The sequence below is a fragment of the Anopheles maculipalpis genome, chromosome 2RL (genome assembly GCF_943734695.1).
Source record: "Anopheles maculipalpis chromosome 2RL, idAnoMacuDA_375_x, whole genome shotgun sequence".
Lineage (NCBI taxonomy): Eukaryota > Metazoa > Arthropoda > Insecta > Diptera > Culicidae > Anopheles > Anopheles maculipalpis.
In genome coordinates, this window is record NC_064871.1 from 88,168,458 (window position 1) to 88,186,276 (window position 17,819).

Here is a 17,819-nt window from a genome sequence, read left to right on the forward strand (position 1 = left end):
CGTCGAAACGCATTTCGCGTGTGTGTGGTGTACGCGCGATCGTGAGAAAGGGCTCTAAATCGAACATCGATCGCAGCAGCCTGCAAAATAGAATTTGTGATGATAATAATGATGCTGATGCTGACAGAGCGAAAATAAATCCCTAGCGGGTGCTGATTCGGGGTAGACCGTGGACATAACACACGATCGTGTTGGGTAGTAGTTCCCGTGGGACGGGAAAGAAGAATGATTCTACGAAGCGTTTGTCGCCGAACAGCAGCAGCGTAGAAGTGTTCCGGTTCCGGCTGTGTCATCAGCACAGTCAGCAGAGAGGTCATTACGAAAGCCTCGCTAACTGACATCCAGCCACCCAATATACAATCCGCCCTCACTAGCCCGATCGCCCGCCACGGCCACGATGGACAATCGACTCAACATTGGTTCGGAAGTGCGTGAGCTGAAGCTCGGTTCGACCTTCACCAATGCAGCAGCACCCTCGAACCAGTTCCACACGATAAAATGTAAGTACCAGAACATTTGAAGAAGCCCTTCTTTTTCCGCTGACGTTAACCATATCTAAACAAAGTGCTTTTTTTGTTTGTTCGAAAATTTTCAGACGATTTCAAACCTGCCAGCGTCGACGTGAACAAACCGGCGGTGCTGGAAATTAGTGCCAACAAGCAGGTCACCGTTACCGTACCACACCTGGGTAAACATAAGCGTAATTCAAGTTCTCCCCTAGCTAAGCTTATATTCATGCTTTTTTTTCCCTTTTTGGGGAAACTCTCCTCGGCTTGCAGATGGTTCCGGTGTACCCAATACCGTCTTCAAGGGTAATCAGCGTGATTATTCGCGGAAGGACTGTGTGCTCATAGTGAACCGGGCGACCGGTGAGATAACGCTTGAACAGCTCAACAGCAGTATCGTGGTGAAGAAGACGCGGTACGGACAATTTACCACGTCCACCCAATGACCGTAACTAATATGTCTGTGTTTGTGTGTTATATCACTTACAGAATCGAAAACAAGGCACCTAATCCACCACCATCACTGCCAACGATAAAGGTCGAAAACAATACCGCACGCCAGAGCTCCAAGACGAAGATTACGACCGGCGTGCGGAAGAATGCGCCGATCAGCTTCATGCCAAAGCATTCGCCGCTGCAGGGTTCCCCGTCCTATCCGCACCGGAGTCCCCAGTCGGCCCCGGCGTAAGTGAAACTGTCGGAAACGACATTGATTTAGATTTCGGTTTTGAACCCGAAGTAAATTCAGCAGTTGCTCCTGATTGATCCGGAGTAACTTGTAAATGAATCCGTAATGCACTTCGGAGTTGAATGCGGAGACAATATCGGAGATTAATCCAAATTAGTCCAGATTGCTGCGCTGTAAACTACGTATTACTCCGGAATGCCTTGGAGTCGAATTGATCCGACTCTGGAAAAATTGAGGATTCATCCGTCACTAGTTTGCCATAATCAATAAGTCAAAACCATAGTAATAAGCACGTTTTCTACCTTTTTTACAGCTGGAACGCCAACAATACTCAACAAACCTTGCCAAGTATTCCGATGATTGGGCTGGACGATGGGATGGACTTTGGTACTGTGATGCCACCTTCCTCCTCCTCCGCTAACACTTCCAACTCCTCCACCTCTTCCTCGTCGGGTGCTACCATGAACAATCATCTGAACAACAACATTGGCGGAGGCAGTGGTAGTAATTCCAGCTCAAACCACACCAACAACCACCACCACCACCAGCACCAGCAGCATAGCAGTAGTAGTAGTAGTACTAGCAGTAGTAGCAATAGCATGGCTGGTTCGATCAACAGTGGCAGCACGAGCAACAACCATAGCAACAACAGCAATAGCTACCTTAATCACGGTACGACGCAGAACAACAACAATCACCATGGTAGCGGCGCTAGTGGCAGCAATCAGCATCATCACAGCAATCACCTCAGCGTACCGTCCTCGTACGGTGGTGTTGGCGGTGGTAGGAACCATCTGCACAATGAAACCTCAATGCCGCCCAGCGTTGAGGTTAGCTTGCCGCCCGATCGCGATCTGTTGCCACCGCCGTTAGCCGTGACGGGAATCGGTGTTGGAGCGAGCAGCGTAAGTAGATCGGATCACTTCAACCGTCGGAATTTGGTATGCATTGTTGAGCTCTTGTGTTATTTTTTTTTACAGGATCCGGAAATGATGACTTCCTCAGAGTCGGACGGTTCGGATGATTCCGATTCAAGCAGCAGCGACCAAGAATCGGACAGTTCGACCGAAGATAACAACGATTCACCAGTGAAGGGTAAGCAGAGAAAGAGATATTTGCTTGTTGTCATACCGGACACGACGGAAATTATAAAGATTTGGTCGATGTATAAGAATCCACAACTTTTGTTGGATCTCAAAATCTTGAATCTTAAAGAATATTTTATAGTCAAATACGTGGCTTTGAAAAATATCTGTAAATATTTCACTGAGACCTACAGTTTTCTTTTCATGATCTTTTGTTGAATTAAAAGGTTAGGACCGTAGTCTAGAAGATCTCTTCCCCCAAGAGTTAGGACAAATTTAGTTTTGGCAATTATGAGTTTTCTATTAATGCATATCCTTTTACTCCAGAGTCCATTTTCGATCCACGGCCAGACCCGACGATCTCGGTTACCTCCGCCGCAGTAGATCTGAGCAAGGACCTCTGCCTATCATCCAACTCGGACTCGGACGATTAATCGTGGACGCCGGCTGTTGCATGCTCTCATGCTGCAGCAGAGGATCGTTCACAAAAAAGTCACACAAGCAGCAGATATTAGCAGACGTGAAAACACAGGAAGGACACATTGGGATATTTAGGATGTAAAAAACGAGGAAACCCAGAGTTAGAGAGAGAGATAGAAAGCATGCAAAAAAAGGAGAAAGAATGGTTATAGGAGTGTAAATTTGTTTGTTTGTTTATTTTAAGTTTTTCTGCTTTGTTTTGTTAGTGTGCGTTATTGTGTTGCCGGGAGCAGAGGAAAGAGAGGGCGGAGGGGTTTGATCTAAAATCAAGCCCCATAAATCCTCCCAGGCTCCCCAGTCGCTAGGAAAATTATTTATATTTATATATGCTCAAGCAGCTGAAACGCTGATCCGGTACTCTTCCGTTTTTAACGAGCTTCACTGACGGTTTTGTGCAACGACAGTTAGGACAGGTTCAAATTTTGTATCGCCCGAAGCAGCAAAACATACACAGACACAAGCAAGTGGGGTGGCATATTACTAGGTGATAATTAGTCAAATCTGTGTGCGGACATCCGTCGAGAGTCCGCGGATGATAGAAGTTTTCCGTTGTTCAACCAATAGCAGGGGAAGTCTGTTTCCAATTTTTTTTCTCCTTTTTGTTTTGGAACGATTTATTTACACTTTATCGTACTCCATTTATTGTTGTTGTGCATGTTATAGGAAACGAAAAAAAAAAACCAATACGAAACGACTGAAAATGGTTAAACCGAAATGACCGCGTGTAGAATCGCCTTACTAGAGAGACACGGAGTGAAAGATAGAAAGCGAAAGAGAATAGCGGACAGTACGAGGACAACACAAGGATGAGATGTGTGATTTATTTTTTTAATAACGAAGAAAACGAAAAGACATGCAATTATTAGAGAGGGGCTCCGCAAGAAGAATAGAAGAGAAAAATCAACAAAAAAGACTGTTACCAACAGCCCCCCCCCCCCCCGGCAACGCGCCAGCGGAAGGATATCGTAACGATTCCGCGCGTATCGTCAGCTAGTTTGCGTATGTAAATAATTACTGAATCTTTCTTATAAGAAGATCCACACCCACCTTTCCATTCAACGGGGATGGTGGCGCAGTTTAGTAGAAACACCACGTATGTGTGTGTGTGTGGGTAACTGTGAGAGAACGCGCACCGATCGACAGCATGACACATAATTAGATCCGAAGAGATCCGAAGGAGTACAACAAAATGGATACGAAAACACCAGAAGTGCAGCACCAATTATTACACTGGCGAGGCTGAGTTCCAGCAACTCACCGCGGAAAAGGTGTCGGAATGGTGAACAAATCAGCTGGATCTGGAGGAGCGAGCGTGACAGGCGTCGCAGCTTTGGACCATGGATGAGCGAGCCCTAGAGCCTGTAATAAAGCAACAGAAGTAACGTGTTACAAGATGCAACATAAACGGGAGGTGTGTATGGATTTTATTCTCTATTTGTGTTTGTGTTGTCATTCGTGGTGGTAAGTTGGATTTTACTAACAGAGATACTACTCTTTGAAAGGTATTTATTACTACTGCTATTCTATTTTCCGCCCTTGTTCATTGTCCGTTTCTACTTGTCAAATTATGACTACTTAATATGGTGTAATGTTCTACATAACTTCCTCTTGTCCGTGCAGATAGAAAATCTGAGAAAACTTCCTCATCCTGTTGCAAAAACTTCCTTACTAAATTACTTATCAGAAGCCCTTGATACTGGACGCATCAATGTCATCATTCCATCTCAGTGTAGGCCTATCTCGCGAAGAATCCGGTAGCATTCGCTTGGCATGACCAGCAGCAGCCCATTGGAGGCGAGTCTAATTCACTGCAAGATTGTTAGATCACCGTACTTCAGAGAATTTTCTTTTCGAACTCAACTAAAAGGCATTCATAAATGTTTGGATCGCTCTGTTTGAGTATGACATGAAGTGGGACATGACATGTGAAGTGGTGACTTTTATTCCTTCCCATTACTTTTCCATGTACCTCTGAGACATGGACTCTGTCTGAAACGTTGACGTACGAGTCGAAGTTTATCAGAAGGATTTAAAGCTTAGTATGTATTGGAAAAGATATCCCTGTCGCGTTATTATAGGAAGGAAGGACTAGCCCTTGTAGTCTTACATATGGGCAGAACAGGCAAAATAGACCCACATTTAGATGGAGTAATGGCATCGATGCATCCGAAGAGGATCACCGGGAACTTCGATACCGACAGCGGTATCGACAACTATGCTCAAAGTTCGAGAAAAAGATGCTCAGGGGGATGCTTTGGGATACTGTCTAGCGCCTAGCGCGACAATTTATATCAGCCAATAGCCAATTAAGAGATCTACGAACTGTACAATGACTTCAACATAGTGCATTGAATTACAATCGCCAAGCTTATTTGGTGATTACAATGGCAATGAACTCTTTGATTGTTTTTTTTTTGCCCTAAAAGAGACACCTGATGATTCAAAATACAGTAATGACTTCAGGAGTATCTAACGAAATGCTGGGAAAACTATATAGTCAGCTCTTGCTCTAGAGAAACATTCTAGATGAGATTAGAAACCGATCCTAACGACTTTGCAGCAGACATTAAGCAGTAGTAGTGTAGTGTGTGTAAGCAATATTTCCTACTTTTATATGCTTACTTTCCTTACACGAACCTACTTTTGTATGCATCATTGTACGCAGCTACGAACCTCTTGAAGTCCTGCTACGATATTGGCAGAACAATAGCTCAAAAACCTATACAAGGCACACTCAAACACCATTAGGAGATTTATGAGTAAGAATCATAGCGTATGTCCAGTTCCGTAACACTTCTTTACCCCGTAAGCATTCCCTTACTCGTGCACACGTGTTCACGCGTGTCAAACTCGACGCCTAATCGAATCCTGCCCGATACGGCACTTTCGGCCATACTTCCGCTGGTACAAAGTTCACACAAAACCACTGTCCCTAAACAAACCGTGTATCAATTTACAGTCACCAGTCGGCTTAAGAGCTCGGTTCATACAAACATCTCACCTTTCAAAAACGGTGGGTCATTGGCGGAGCCACGTGTCGCGAGGATGGGCGTTAAACGCTCTATTTCTTACTCTTAGCCGGGTGTGGTTCGTACGATTGTGTGAGATTAATATTCCAATAATAAGCCACCGCAGAGAGTCTAGTGAAAGTGCCCTTTTGTAGTTTTTTTTTAAATTCCTTCCAAAAGTCATCAACTTAGTCGTCTTAGGTGATAAATATGTATCGACTGTTGTACGTACACTCTGGTCTGAACCTTTCATAGCATTCCTGCAACGTAGCTTGTTGAATAAACCATCATTCGCCGTTCGCAGGGCTTTATCCCGGTACGGATTGTTGTTCAATTTTGGATCCTCTCAGCATGAATAAATCCAACGCGCCTCACAGTCTCAATTGGACAACAATCGGGCGGCACCTCGGCTGCCTGCTATGCAAATAACTGAACAGCATCAAGCCATTAATGTGAGGCCGGAATATTTAGCCAAAGATCGTGTGTAGTGTATTTACGATCCACCAGGAGGATGTTCATTTCATCCTGAAGTCGTATTCTTCCGCTTTCAACCCGATTAGTGACTTATTTTGCGATACTTAATTCTTTTGCCATATTTTTTGAGAACATGGGATCGTCATCCAGCATCGATGGGAATCCGATAAAAGAGAAAAATTTGCAAGCCCTTCCCTATTATGTTCCCTACGGATGCAAACGAATTAACTACGCGTAATACACTCCGTCCGTTGAGTGAACATGTTTCGGTCGATGGTTCCGAATAAAAGCATTGGTTCTGTATGCGGTTTTTGTTGGTGAATTTTTAATCGCATTCTTTCGAAAGTAAATCTTCTTTTTGTCATTGCTATTCCGGTCAAAAAAAATCAACTAGAAGTGTTGTAAAAATGACAAAATTTGGTGTAATTTTTGTTGGCTTAATTAGATCTCCCCACAAAGGGGCTCTGCGGCAATACCGCTTGCCAGCTTTATCCTAATTATGCAGCACATACATCCTGTACAGCGCTTCAACATCCACAGAGTGCGTTGAATTTCCCAGAATGTAACATTAAACACAGCACGAACCGTCGGCTTTCGTTCCGCTATGTTCATCGGGGAATCTGGCTATAAGCTATCGAACTGTACAGGTCTGTCAAACTTTCGTCAATACAACCCAACTAAGGTGTAGGCATTCTCAGGGTATATACTCTCTAGTACAAGGAAGATTTGAAGTTCTAGTTTATTTTTCTTAAGAATCCCAATGTCTTAAAGTTGTTAGATTAAGCCAAGTTAATGTTTGAACACATTCTTATAGATATTTTGATCTTGGCGATGTTTTTATCCATTCCTTGTTGAACGCTCAGTTAGTTTAGAGTGAGAAAACGGATGGTTTCAGAATGCTTAATATTCCAGGCATTCTAAACGGTTCGCTTGCGCTTCCTTTACAACTGATCCTATTTAATACAATTTAAATCAGAAGTAAGCAATTTGGTGTGCTTTTAAGAGCATCGCGCATACTCTATGCCAATTACTATACTATTACTATAAAGTTGCCTCTAGAAGGGACACTGTTGATATAAAAGATCTCACAAATTCCTCAGCTATCTTCAAAGAAAACAGAATATTTGAGCGTATCAGTGTCGACCTAATGCCTAGGGCCTATACTAAACTGCTGTAGAATTCCGATCCTACTATGGCTTCTCGGAGTTTGTAGATCTTTTGAAACGTCGCCAGTCGTCGTCAGTCGTCAAAAAAGCCTTCTCAACAGTCCATCACGAACATCACAATATTCTAGTGCCAAACTGGATACTTTTACGACGTTTGACAGCCCTGTCTGTTTCAGCCGGTCAGTCGGCTCGTGGGACACGCCATCGCTGGACGTTCCAGCGACGAGCACAGGCAAGCAGCGCATCAGCATCAGCAAGTCCCAGTGTCACGCAACGCACAGTCGTAATCCATCGATCGGACGGTACGGATCTGTTGCAGCAAGCTTCAGATAAAGACCGCCAGCCCGCACTGGCTTCACTTTTACCCTGCTTTCGTTAGGTGCGGTTTACATCGGAAGGAAACGATTTCAATGGACGTGAAGTGACAAAAGTGTGTGCCCGGAACCGGCAACAATTAAGTCCGGAAAAAAAAACTAACCCGTGGAACAGCCAGTGGGTCCATTCTATGCTCATTAAACGACACAAAAAAGGGACGTGTGTGTATGAAAGCCGAACAAAAAAATTTAGCCATTTCTGCTGGTGCTATAATTGCAGTGCAATATGGTTCAACGGTTGATGTTGAATTAACACCGAACCGAGTGCAGTGCAAGTGTGAGATTCTCTTACTCTTCCCCTAAAAAACGAGACCCTCATATCATGTTCCCCTTTCAAATCCCGGTGATATATTGAACTGTGCGAAAAGCATCCAATTATGTAGTGCATCTAAAGTGATCAAAATCGAGAAGAAAGATATCAGTGATTGTAAATGAACTTGTGTGTGGTGATCAGAAATCATCTAATCCACGCGCCCTGTGCACGATTAACGCGGAAGAACGGGCAGAATTTGTACAACCGAGAACCGAGTGCCTGTCAGTCACACAACAGTGACTGGTTAATGAAGTGATCCATCGCAACGGTCGGTAAGTGTGACAAATTGTTGACGCCCGGTTGGAAATGGTCAAGCAATCTTTTAGACGCGCCAATAATAGAACCCTCTTGGTGTTGTTGTTTTTATAATCAGTCTGTTACGAGAGTTCGGTCCCTGGTCCATTAACTTCTGGTCATCTTGAAGATATGATCCCTTTTATGGACATTAATGAAGGGAGACCACATGAATTAAATACGGTATCATTATGGATCGGCAAGATGGAATGGTTTACGACTCCAAAACCTTCATATGGGCCTGCTAATTAGGCCATCCCACGTTGTCAATTTTTTGTCCATTTTATCGAACGGTGTCGTCGTTGGATCCCATCCTACGGATCACACAGTAATTATCAAACATAAAGATATTAAAACCCACGTCTATTTCGTATCTAATCAGGCAAGAAAATGGGGTAGGCCTGGCATATTCACCCAACCCAATTGGACTGCATTATTGCGATTGCATTTTCAAGATTTAGTTCCCTTATAATCGTTAGCTTTTCAATCAGGGACACCTGTAGCTATGCAACAAAAGACTTTATGAGGTTGCACTTGAATCTCATACACTCTTGAGACGCATTTCGGCAAATTTCTTGAAGCGAGTTTGGGCCCTTTAGGCATCGAAGATCACTGTAGACTTCTGCTCAAGATTAAGCTAAACAGTGACGGATCAAGTCTTTTACACTCAGTTTCGAAGAGTTCCCTTAACGTTGTTCGGGACTTGCTCTAAATGCCCAATACTGATGTGAATAAACAACTACTACTACTTATAGGAAAATCTCGAAAGCTCGAGGTTCCAAGCATCTGCTCTGAAGCTAAATAGGAGAAATCAAAGGACATTCATGATATTCATAGACATAGTAAGAATATTCTCTTTCAATCCATAAGAGGTCCTCTAATAGAATCAAATGCCATCGTGTCTATAGAATGTCCTTCAATATATCAAACAGACTGTTAGAATTAGCAAGCTAGCACAAAGTTGACTTCTTCATGAATTCCCATAAAACATCTACAAACTACAAGAAAGACTCGTTAATGTTCAACCATACAGATCCTTTGTCGATGGAAGTTATGTGGTCGGACCGACTAGGCACATGTTTTCCAATCCATCCCCATTGCATTGTGTCACACATTTGCCCGCTCTCAAGTGACCAACAACATCACACTGTTTACTCAATATAATGCCCACTAAAGCCAACACACACGGACATCTCAAAAAGTGATCCCACTTTGGAATGTGATCGACAGGCCATTCACGAGTTTTACAGCGCAGCTGCATTGCAGCTCGTTTGTTGGGGTCCATTCCTCTCGCCTCGAGAGATTCTTTGTTGACATTGGAAAGATGAAACGCCCAACCAACCAACGTTTAACGCATAGGAAAGCGCGATTCATAATCCAAACAGAACGTCGAGAACAAGGAACACATTGGAGCATCAGATTACAGCCGGGCGCACGTTATTTCATCGCATCATAAATGTTCCTCCATTAGTCTCTCCCTGGTGTGTTGATTCCATTTCGCAACAGGTTACAGTTTCCAGTGGACACGATTTGGCAAAGATGACAACCACGCTGGTGCAGCTGTTGGTGGCGTTCGTCGTGTTGCAAGCTGTCCTCGGCACCAATCGCCAGATCGTGACCGGAAATCCGGCCGCCGGTTCGTTCCTGAGCGTGCCGACGACGGTCAAGAGGTACGAAAACGATACCGTCCTGCTGCCGTGCTATCATAACTGTGAGTATATGACCTAACAAACCTCGCGAGTATGCCATACATGCATGACCCTGACAAACTGTAGTAGCTGTAGCAATTAAAGCAATGTACTCTCGTGAGTGTTATCAATTGATCGAAAAAGAAGCGCAAGGGTTATCCAGGGAATGCGGTTACACTCTCCCTAACACGATAACAACGCGTGAAAGTTCTCACCCTTGGCGGTCGGCGGTTGCTATCGCTATGCTGACCTAAGATTCTTCAGGTCCAAACTTTTTAGTGGAGTTCCAAATCACGACCGACGCATTTTCGAGCGTGTGCGCTATTGTGTGGATACCCTCCCTCCAGAGGGGACGGTCCGGGGAGGGCCATTAAATCAATTACTAGATGCGCGCGCTCTTGGTTCTCCCCTCTATTAGATTAACGGACCCCCGGGAGATGATACAATTGACAGCTTAACACTAACCTTTCTCTCATACACACCCGGCGTAGCACCCTATCGGTATGTGCGCTGGTCACGGGATGATCTACTGCTGGTGGACTCACGCTATCCGGATCTGAGGACACCACCCCGCATGCGACTCTGGCCGAACGGGAGTCTCGAGGTGACGGAGGTGCAGACGGAAGACACAGGAGACTACACGTGCGAGATCATGACCGATGGTGGGAAGGCATCCCAGCGGCACGCCATCGAGGTGCAGTGTGAGTAGTTGGTTGGTTTGGGTTATCCACTACCTGGCACTGATATCGCCATTCCATTCCTTGTAGATCAAGCAACGGCAGCCGTCTATCCGGAGGATCCGATCGATATCCGAGTGGGGCAAATACTTGAAGTTGTGTGTCAAGTTACGGGCGTTCCTCAACCGTACGTGAAATGGACGTTGCAGGTAGGACTGATTCCTGACGATGTCTTACACAATTACCGACCAAACAGCAATTCATTTCAGAACGAAAATGCATCGATCCCGTTCGAAAACGAGCGTAAGCTGGCCGTGCTGATCGAGGATCGTAACTTCTCCGGCCCTGTCCAATGCACCGCTACGAATGGTGTCGGTGAACCAGCTATCGCATCCGTCGAAGTTTTTGTCCACTGTAAGTGTTGCTTTGCTCTTTGCGCCTTGATTAGTTGCTCCATTGTTGTGGAAATTATTGGGGAAAATTGATGGTATTGTACTACTCTGCCTCTTTCTTTTGCTACTATCACTTGCAGTTGTGCCGGAGATTGAGGTTAAAAGTCCGACGGTGCATACGCGCGTCGGTGAGACGGGCATACTGGAGTGTTTGGTAACGGCACATCCGATCGCTACAATACATTGGTTCCATCATGGATTGCCGGTAGTGTTTGATCGGCGCATTGTTAAGCTGGATGCGCTCGTTACCAAGCATCAGTACTACACCGTGCAGCGCCATCAGCTAGCGATACGGAACCTGCGCGATGCGGACCTTGGTCAGTATGAGTGTAAGGCGGGCAATCGGGTTGGGATTGCTAGTGCCCATCTCGAGCTAACTGGACGACCGATGGTGGCAAGCTTTAAGCCGGCGGCTGAGATGTCTTCACCGACGACGCACAACTTTATCTGGCAAACAGAGAGCTATTCACCCTTGATCGAGTACAAGCTAAAGTTCCGACGGGTGCCATCGGGGAACGTAACACCAGCGAGACGTAACTTTCCGCTGCTAGGTTGGAATGAGCTCATAATACCATCGGACGGTTCCTACGGTCCTCTGCATTCGATCGGCTACACGCTGCAAGGACTGCAGCCAACGAGCGTGTACGAGGTGATCGTCCTATCCCGCAATCGGTACGGTTGGAGTGATCCGAGCAACATCCTGCGGTTCGCTACGGGCGGTGAAGTGGAGATTGAAGCTGGCAGCGAAGATACGTCCGCATCCATGATGCCTTCATCCTCGGCCTCCTCCAGCCAGACGACGGAAACACTCGAGTACAGCGAATCCGAGCTAGGTAACTATGGTGGTGACGGTGGGCTTATTACGGACAATATGATTCCAAACGATTTCTTCGACTATGGTACGGTCGGTGAAGGTGCTGCACATCGGCTAGCGCCAATATCTACACTCTGTGTGCTGCTACTATCAGTGATAGCCATTCGAATAAGCTTTTCGTAGCAATAAACCACTTGTTTGAGTCTTGTAAAGAATGTCGCAGATTGAATGTTGAAGGGCCTTATTGCTCTTCTGCTATCAAGGCTTCAAGGTTTTAGCCAACGTCAAGCCATCAGCACTATAGTCTTGTGAAGCTGTATATGCTCCCCCAGATGAATCTAACTTCCACTTTTAGCTCCAGAAAGCTCCAGATCTGATAGCTTGACGTTGGCTTAATCCTTGATTATCCTGAGAGACCCCGAAAGTACTTCTAGATTTTGAATTCACTTTCCACTTCAGTGTAGCAGTGTGTACCGTCAAACATACGTTGCCCTTTTAATGACTCATTCACTTATCCCGTACGCGACACAAGTTCAATCTCCCATTCCAACCGGTCACAGTTTTAGCAGCGTAGAGATCGTTTTCTTTTAAATGAATTAATTGGTCAATTATTTTTGCAACATTTCTTCCGCCGCGGCCTGCAGTGACGCGTGACGGGAGTCACAGTAGTCGGCCGAGTTTGCTTGGGAAGATGAGGAATGGGAATTATAAATTTTTAATTAAATCAATTTCAACTTCGTTTCCCATGTGGCCCATTTGGTGCTGGTACGAGGTTTCTATAGGCAAAAAGGGTTTCTCACTTTGCCAGAAGAGCACCCTTTCTGGGTGCCCTTTGCCATTAAGAACCGAAGGGCCAAAGGTTTTGGGTTTGGTTCGTCTTATCGATCAAACCGGCTCCAACTTCTTACGCTTACGGTGCCTTGGTTCCGGATGTATGAGGCAGATAAGATGGAATAACACTAACAATATAATTAATAGGTTTTATTCGTGTTCCCTTAGACGCTTCCCGTTGTGGAACCATCTTCGGAAACGGGGTGTCATCGATATAAACCCTTATTTTCGATGACCCATTTGGGCTCATATTATATATACAGCTATATTTGTTGTTTGTATTCTGTTTATACCCATGTGGCAAATCTTGGAGAAGATGGCTGAACAGCAGATGAACACGTACCATCTCTTCATAGATTTCAAGGCCAAGGCCAGTGTAAAACTTTTGGAATCCCGATCAAACTGATCAGGCTTGTAAGAATGACCATGACCAACGTCCTGGCATACGCTGGTGATATAGACACCATTGGTCTGAGGCTCTCCCAGGTAGTAGAGGCCTACCAATGGATCGAGCAGGCGGCAGAAAATCTCGGGTTGCAGATTAACGAGGCAAAGACCAAATTGATGGTGGCACCATCAGCGGCCCCACTAAGAGATCCGGAACTACGTGGGAATGATGTACGGATAGGGGATCGCAAGACGCGAGACCCAATACTCACAAACGCCGCTGAGACATGGACCCTGTCCAATACAGACGAAGCCCTCTTAGCCACGTTCGAGAGGAAGATGCCCAGAAAGACAGTTGACCCCGTATGTGTAGAACAACGACGAGCTGTACGAACTGTTCGTCGTCCTCACCTTCGTGCAGCGAATTAGGCCGTCCACACGGACAGAGGACCGTGAGCGGTTCCGGTTGTAGCGCCTGATAAGCAAGTAAGTATTCTGCTCTGTTGTTCTGTGTTGTTGTTTTATTCATTAATTATACATTTTGTTCGATTTACTGTTACTTTTCGTTTTTGAGTGTTTTGGTTTGTTGTTTTCTTTTTCTCTTCCTCTCTTTCTTTTGCCTGTCTCCTCCATTTTTCTTTCACTTATCCTGACATTACTTACTAATTCTAGTAGTTTTGGAGGAAAGGAGAAAAAAGGAGCGAGAAAGGGAGCACGAGCGCATGAGTACGTACGTTAACCTACTACTACTATTACTACTATAACTGTCAGGGGGATATTACTACGCTTTTATTGTTATGTGTATAACAATGTGTCCTTTTATCGACTGTCCGATCTGGTTGAGGTTGTAAAGAGACGCACACAAGAGAGAGAAAACTGTAACTGAATATCAGTATTATCAGTGGAAGAAAAAAAACTGAAACAAAAATACCTCTATTACTGTACAACTCTTGTCGCACACTCTACAAACTACTGCTTCCTGCGCCACATGATTGTTTGTTAATGTTCTGCAATATTTTGTTAGAGAACATGTTATCCCCCACACGTGGGTGTTGAATGAGTAATATCTGCCGGAACAAAACATCCGAAACATAGAGCGAGTATTTGTGTGTGACGCTTGTAGTACAAAAAACGTAGTGAGATAATACTTGTAGCTCGAAGTAATGTCCCCGGTGTAGAGTATGTCTGTGGTGCCGTTGTGTCCTCCTGTCCTGTTTGTGTTTGCTTGCATTAATATCAATACCTGTTGTTGCTGTATACCCCTGCTTAAATCCTATGGCAGAACAAATTCGGAATAACATCATCTCTCCCGGAACTCCTGGGGCGTGGCTGAGGACTTTGATTGGAGTTGGGATTAACCTGGGAAGAACACAGCGTTACATGTGTGTGAGTGTCCGAAACGTAACCCCCCTCGAATAGTGGAGAAGTGGGTATTTTGTTTATAGTTAGTTAAACTCTTAATCTGATGCTTCGTCGTCGTCTCTCAAACTCGGCGAATGAATAAACCTTTCACTTTAACGATTATTATCTGTCATCGATGATCATCTGCTACCTCAACATTCTCTATATACCTCTACTACCTTTAGCTGCTGTGAGATGAGATGATGGCTATATACGGTTAACACATATATCCGTAACTCGTCTTGTGACCTCCTCCTCCAAAAATCGTACCCGCACCCTATACTCTATGCATCACTCTATAAAGTTCGTAAAGTTTACTGTGTGTGTGTGTCTGTTTTTGTCCGTTAAATATCTATATATATATCGCACCGGTCCACGATTCTAAGGACCGGGACCGCTTAGTTAACCTCTTGTTTTATCTAGTTTTATGCCATGTATCGTGTGCTTATCTGCTTTAACTTTTCCCACTCGTCCGCGATTAGTGTTGTAGTGCTATTCTTCCCCACACAAATGTGCCTCTTTTTCTCGTTTTAATTTAGATAGTAATCTTCTCTTTTATAGTAACGAATTTGGATTATTTGTTTGTTAAGTTACATTTCGTCCTCCAACGCCATAAAGCTTTACCTCACATCCGACTACGGGACCTTGTGTCGGGGGTTTTGAACTAATGTACACAGTTTTATTACACCAGTTTTGCTACTAAATCATCCAACCACACACACGTGGTGTCGCCCTACACAACGTTCAGTTCATTTTTCGTATAAAATTAAGATGGGGGAACTTAGTGGAGAATCAAAGTAATATCTTTTTGCTAACATTATCCTAACTGGTGAGAGTTTCTAAAAGTCAAAAACACTTTCGACAGTCTATGGGTTTGGTTTGTTTTTTTCGTTTAATGTTTTACTGCTCAAGAAGACGGATTTTAGCTGCCGGTTCTTACGGGTAAAACGGGGACCTTTTTTGTTTTTTGTTCGCACTTGTTTTAGTGCACAACTAAATCTTAAATTACGGCATTTTACTACTGAAAAAGCAAACCGAAAGCTTCACATTGTTTTAAACATGTAAACACTTGCTTTATGATCGGAACAATGGGGTGGAAAACAAACACTGCTGCACAAAGGAGGACAAAAAGACGAATGTTGCTGCTCTCACTCGGTCGTGTTTTGTTGCCCCATTTTTCGTTTAAATGAAATCTTTCTTTTTAAACCGTTTTTCATCCCCCCTAAGTAGTGGGCTGTCGTCTACATATCGCCATTTTATAAAACAAAAAGCACACAAACACTACAATCACAATTATAAGGAGTTTATCTCACAATCATACGTATAGGCCGTACTTCTGCAACAGTGTACAGAAGGTGCAGTAAACGATCTTTAGCCACACTTCCCGATTCGTTCGCTTTTTCTTCGTCAATTTTGATCTACTACTTATCGTAATTAGAAGGTTAAAAGAAACTAAAACTCATCCCTAAAAAACTAATTTCCAAACATAAAAAAGGGTATCGAGAATCGGCAAGTAGGGGTAGGCAAAACACGCACATTAGTGCAGCACACTGGATAGAATTGTATCCGCGGTTCACACATTGTGTGTGGTGTTAGTTGTTAGACGGGAGTAACCATTAGAGAAGTAGTGGAGTGGTAGAGGTATCGTCATTACGGTGTGCCGCCGTACGGTGCTACTCTCAAAATGGGCTCGAATCAGAATCCCGGTCCTGTATGGCGGTTATCGATTGTTGTAAGGCATTTGGCGTTAGCCATTCTCTGTGAAAAAGAGACAAATGAGTGTGGATTAACTTAGATGTTGGAATCCTTGTGAATGTGACACTAACTTTGGTAAGCAGCGTTGAAGGAAGGGTACGCACGAGCTGAAGTGTGCTAACCGATTCACCCAGCTGGGGATTTCTTGACCGCAAAGAATCTATTACGAGCAGAAAAGTGTATTAGTGACCAGTGATTACTACACTCTACTAGGATTTTGCTCCCTTTTTTCCACATACCTGTGTCAATGCACCGGAAAAGTGATTGCAGTTGTTGTTCATCAGATGGTACCGATCGCCACGAAACTGGTTGCCCAGCTCCTCTACGATGCGCCGTACCTCTTCCTCGGTAAAGTCTGTACATCCGATCTGAATGCTTTGCCTTGATGAGAGGATGAGAAAAGGTTAAATTATTACTTAGAAAATTGAGCAATATTTAGAATGTTAGAACTAAGAAATTTCCGTAAATAACACTTGTTTATGGAGTACCGTCAGCGTGTCCTAATCCCTTCGAGGTTCAGTTCCTTTTCTAGCTTGATCTTAGGATAATTCAGCAAGGCCGTTGAGATAGATTTTTAACACAAAAAATCTCAAAATTCTCTGCTTTTTTTAAGCTAGTTTAGGCTAGACTGATTATCAGGGATTGCCTCAAGAAGTCTAAAGTCCCATGCAAAGCAGGATAGAGTGATAGGTAACAATTAGAAATCAACGTACCGAAACCGAAACTGATCACCCAGCTCATCGTGATCCCGGGGCGATATTTCAAACACACCGGTAAACGGGAAAGGATGGCCACCGTAGGCAAATTCCGTACCGAACACCTCCACACCCGAATGGAACACACCTAGGCCGATAGAGGTGGTATACTCGTTGATCCAGTACTGCAAAAGGAAACAGGCGCATTAAAGGGAGGGATTTCTGAAGCGATTGTTGGCCAGTTGGCGGCCAGCAGCACACTTACCATGTCGTACACATTGAGAATGACAGGTTCGCGGCTTCCCATGCTCGTCGGCAGCAGCTCGTCGCTTCCACTATCCTTTGGCACACCGAGACAGCTAGGGAATGGTAAATTGCACGGAAGCCCGTTTGAGAACATCACACATTCAACCACCGCACCGCTCAGACCCCTTTGCTCGGAGATGATGTATGTGTGCTAATGCGTGTGTGTGTGAGAAGGAGTATTCTACACAGGGTATACAGGAGGAATATTGTCGTTTAAAGGGGCTGTTTAAGAAAAAAAAAACCGGCTTTACGGGTCTCTCTTGCACGATGCAGACAACAGTTTGAATAGGAACAATACTAAAATGAGTGAGAAAAAAAGAAGGCATAATTATCATCAGTTTAGTTAGGACAGGGAAGGAACAAATGAGAGATGAGAGAGATTAGTGCACCTAACGATAGGATAAGTAAGGAAAGATCCCGCCGGA

At 44.4% G+C, this 17,819-nt stretch overlaps 3 protein-coding genes across 3 annotated transcripts; 2 read left to right on the forward strand and 1 right to left on the reverse strand.

Moving 5' to 3' along the window:
• Positions 1–388: 388 nt before the first annotated feature.
• Positions 389–2,719, forward strand: LOC126568205 (ell-associated factor Eaf). Its single transcript, XM_050224647.1, has 7 exons — positions 389–500; positions 596–688; positions 780–921; positions 996–1,190; positions 1,508–2,099; positions 2,175–2,289; positions 2,607–2,719. Exons 1-7 carry the CDS (start codon positions 398–400, stop codon positions 2,711–2,713), a joined length of 1,347 nt encoding a protein of 448 aa, XP_050080604.1. The 5' UTR covers positions 389–397; the 3' UTR covers positions 2,714–2,719.
• Positions 2,720–9,927: 7,208 nt separating this feature from the next.
• On the forward strand, positions 9,928–12,203 carry LOC126568126 (MAM domain-containing glycosylphosphatidylinositol anchor protein 2). The gene is made up of 5 exons (XM_050224543.1): positions 9,928–10,099; positions 10,568–10,777; positions 10,844–10,962; positions 11,023–11,167; positions 11,286–12,203. The coding sequence occupies exons 1-5, from the start codon at positions 9,928–9,930 to the stop codon at positions 12,200–12,202; spliced, it is 1,563 nt and encodes a 520-aa protein (XP_050080500.1). The 3' UTR covers position 12,203.
• Positions 12,204–16,242: 4,039 nt separating this feature from the next.
• LOC126568487 (deubiquitinase DESI2) lies at positions 16,243–17,513 on the reverse strand. The gene is made up of 5 exons (XM_050224971.1): positions 17,354–17,513; positions 17,107–17,273; positions 16,633–16,774; positions 16,465–16,553; positions 16,243–16,396 (listed from the first exon to the last, which is right to left on the reverse strand). Exons 1-5 carry the CDS (start codon positions 17,486–17,488, stop codon positions 16,318–16,320), a joined length of 612 nt encoding a protein of 203 aa, XP_050080928.1. The 5' UTR covers positions 17,489–17,513; the 3' UTR covers positions 16,243–16,317.
• Positions 17,514–17,819: the final 306 nt, after the last annotated feature.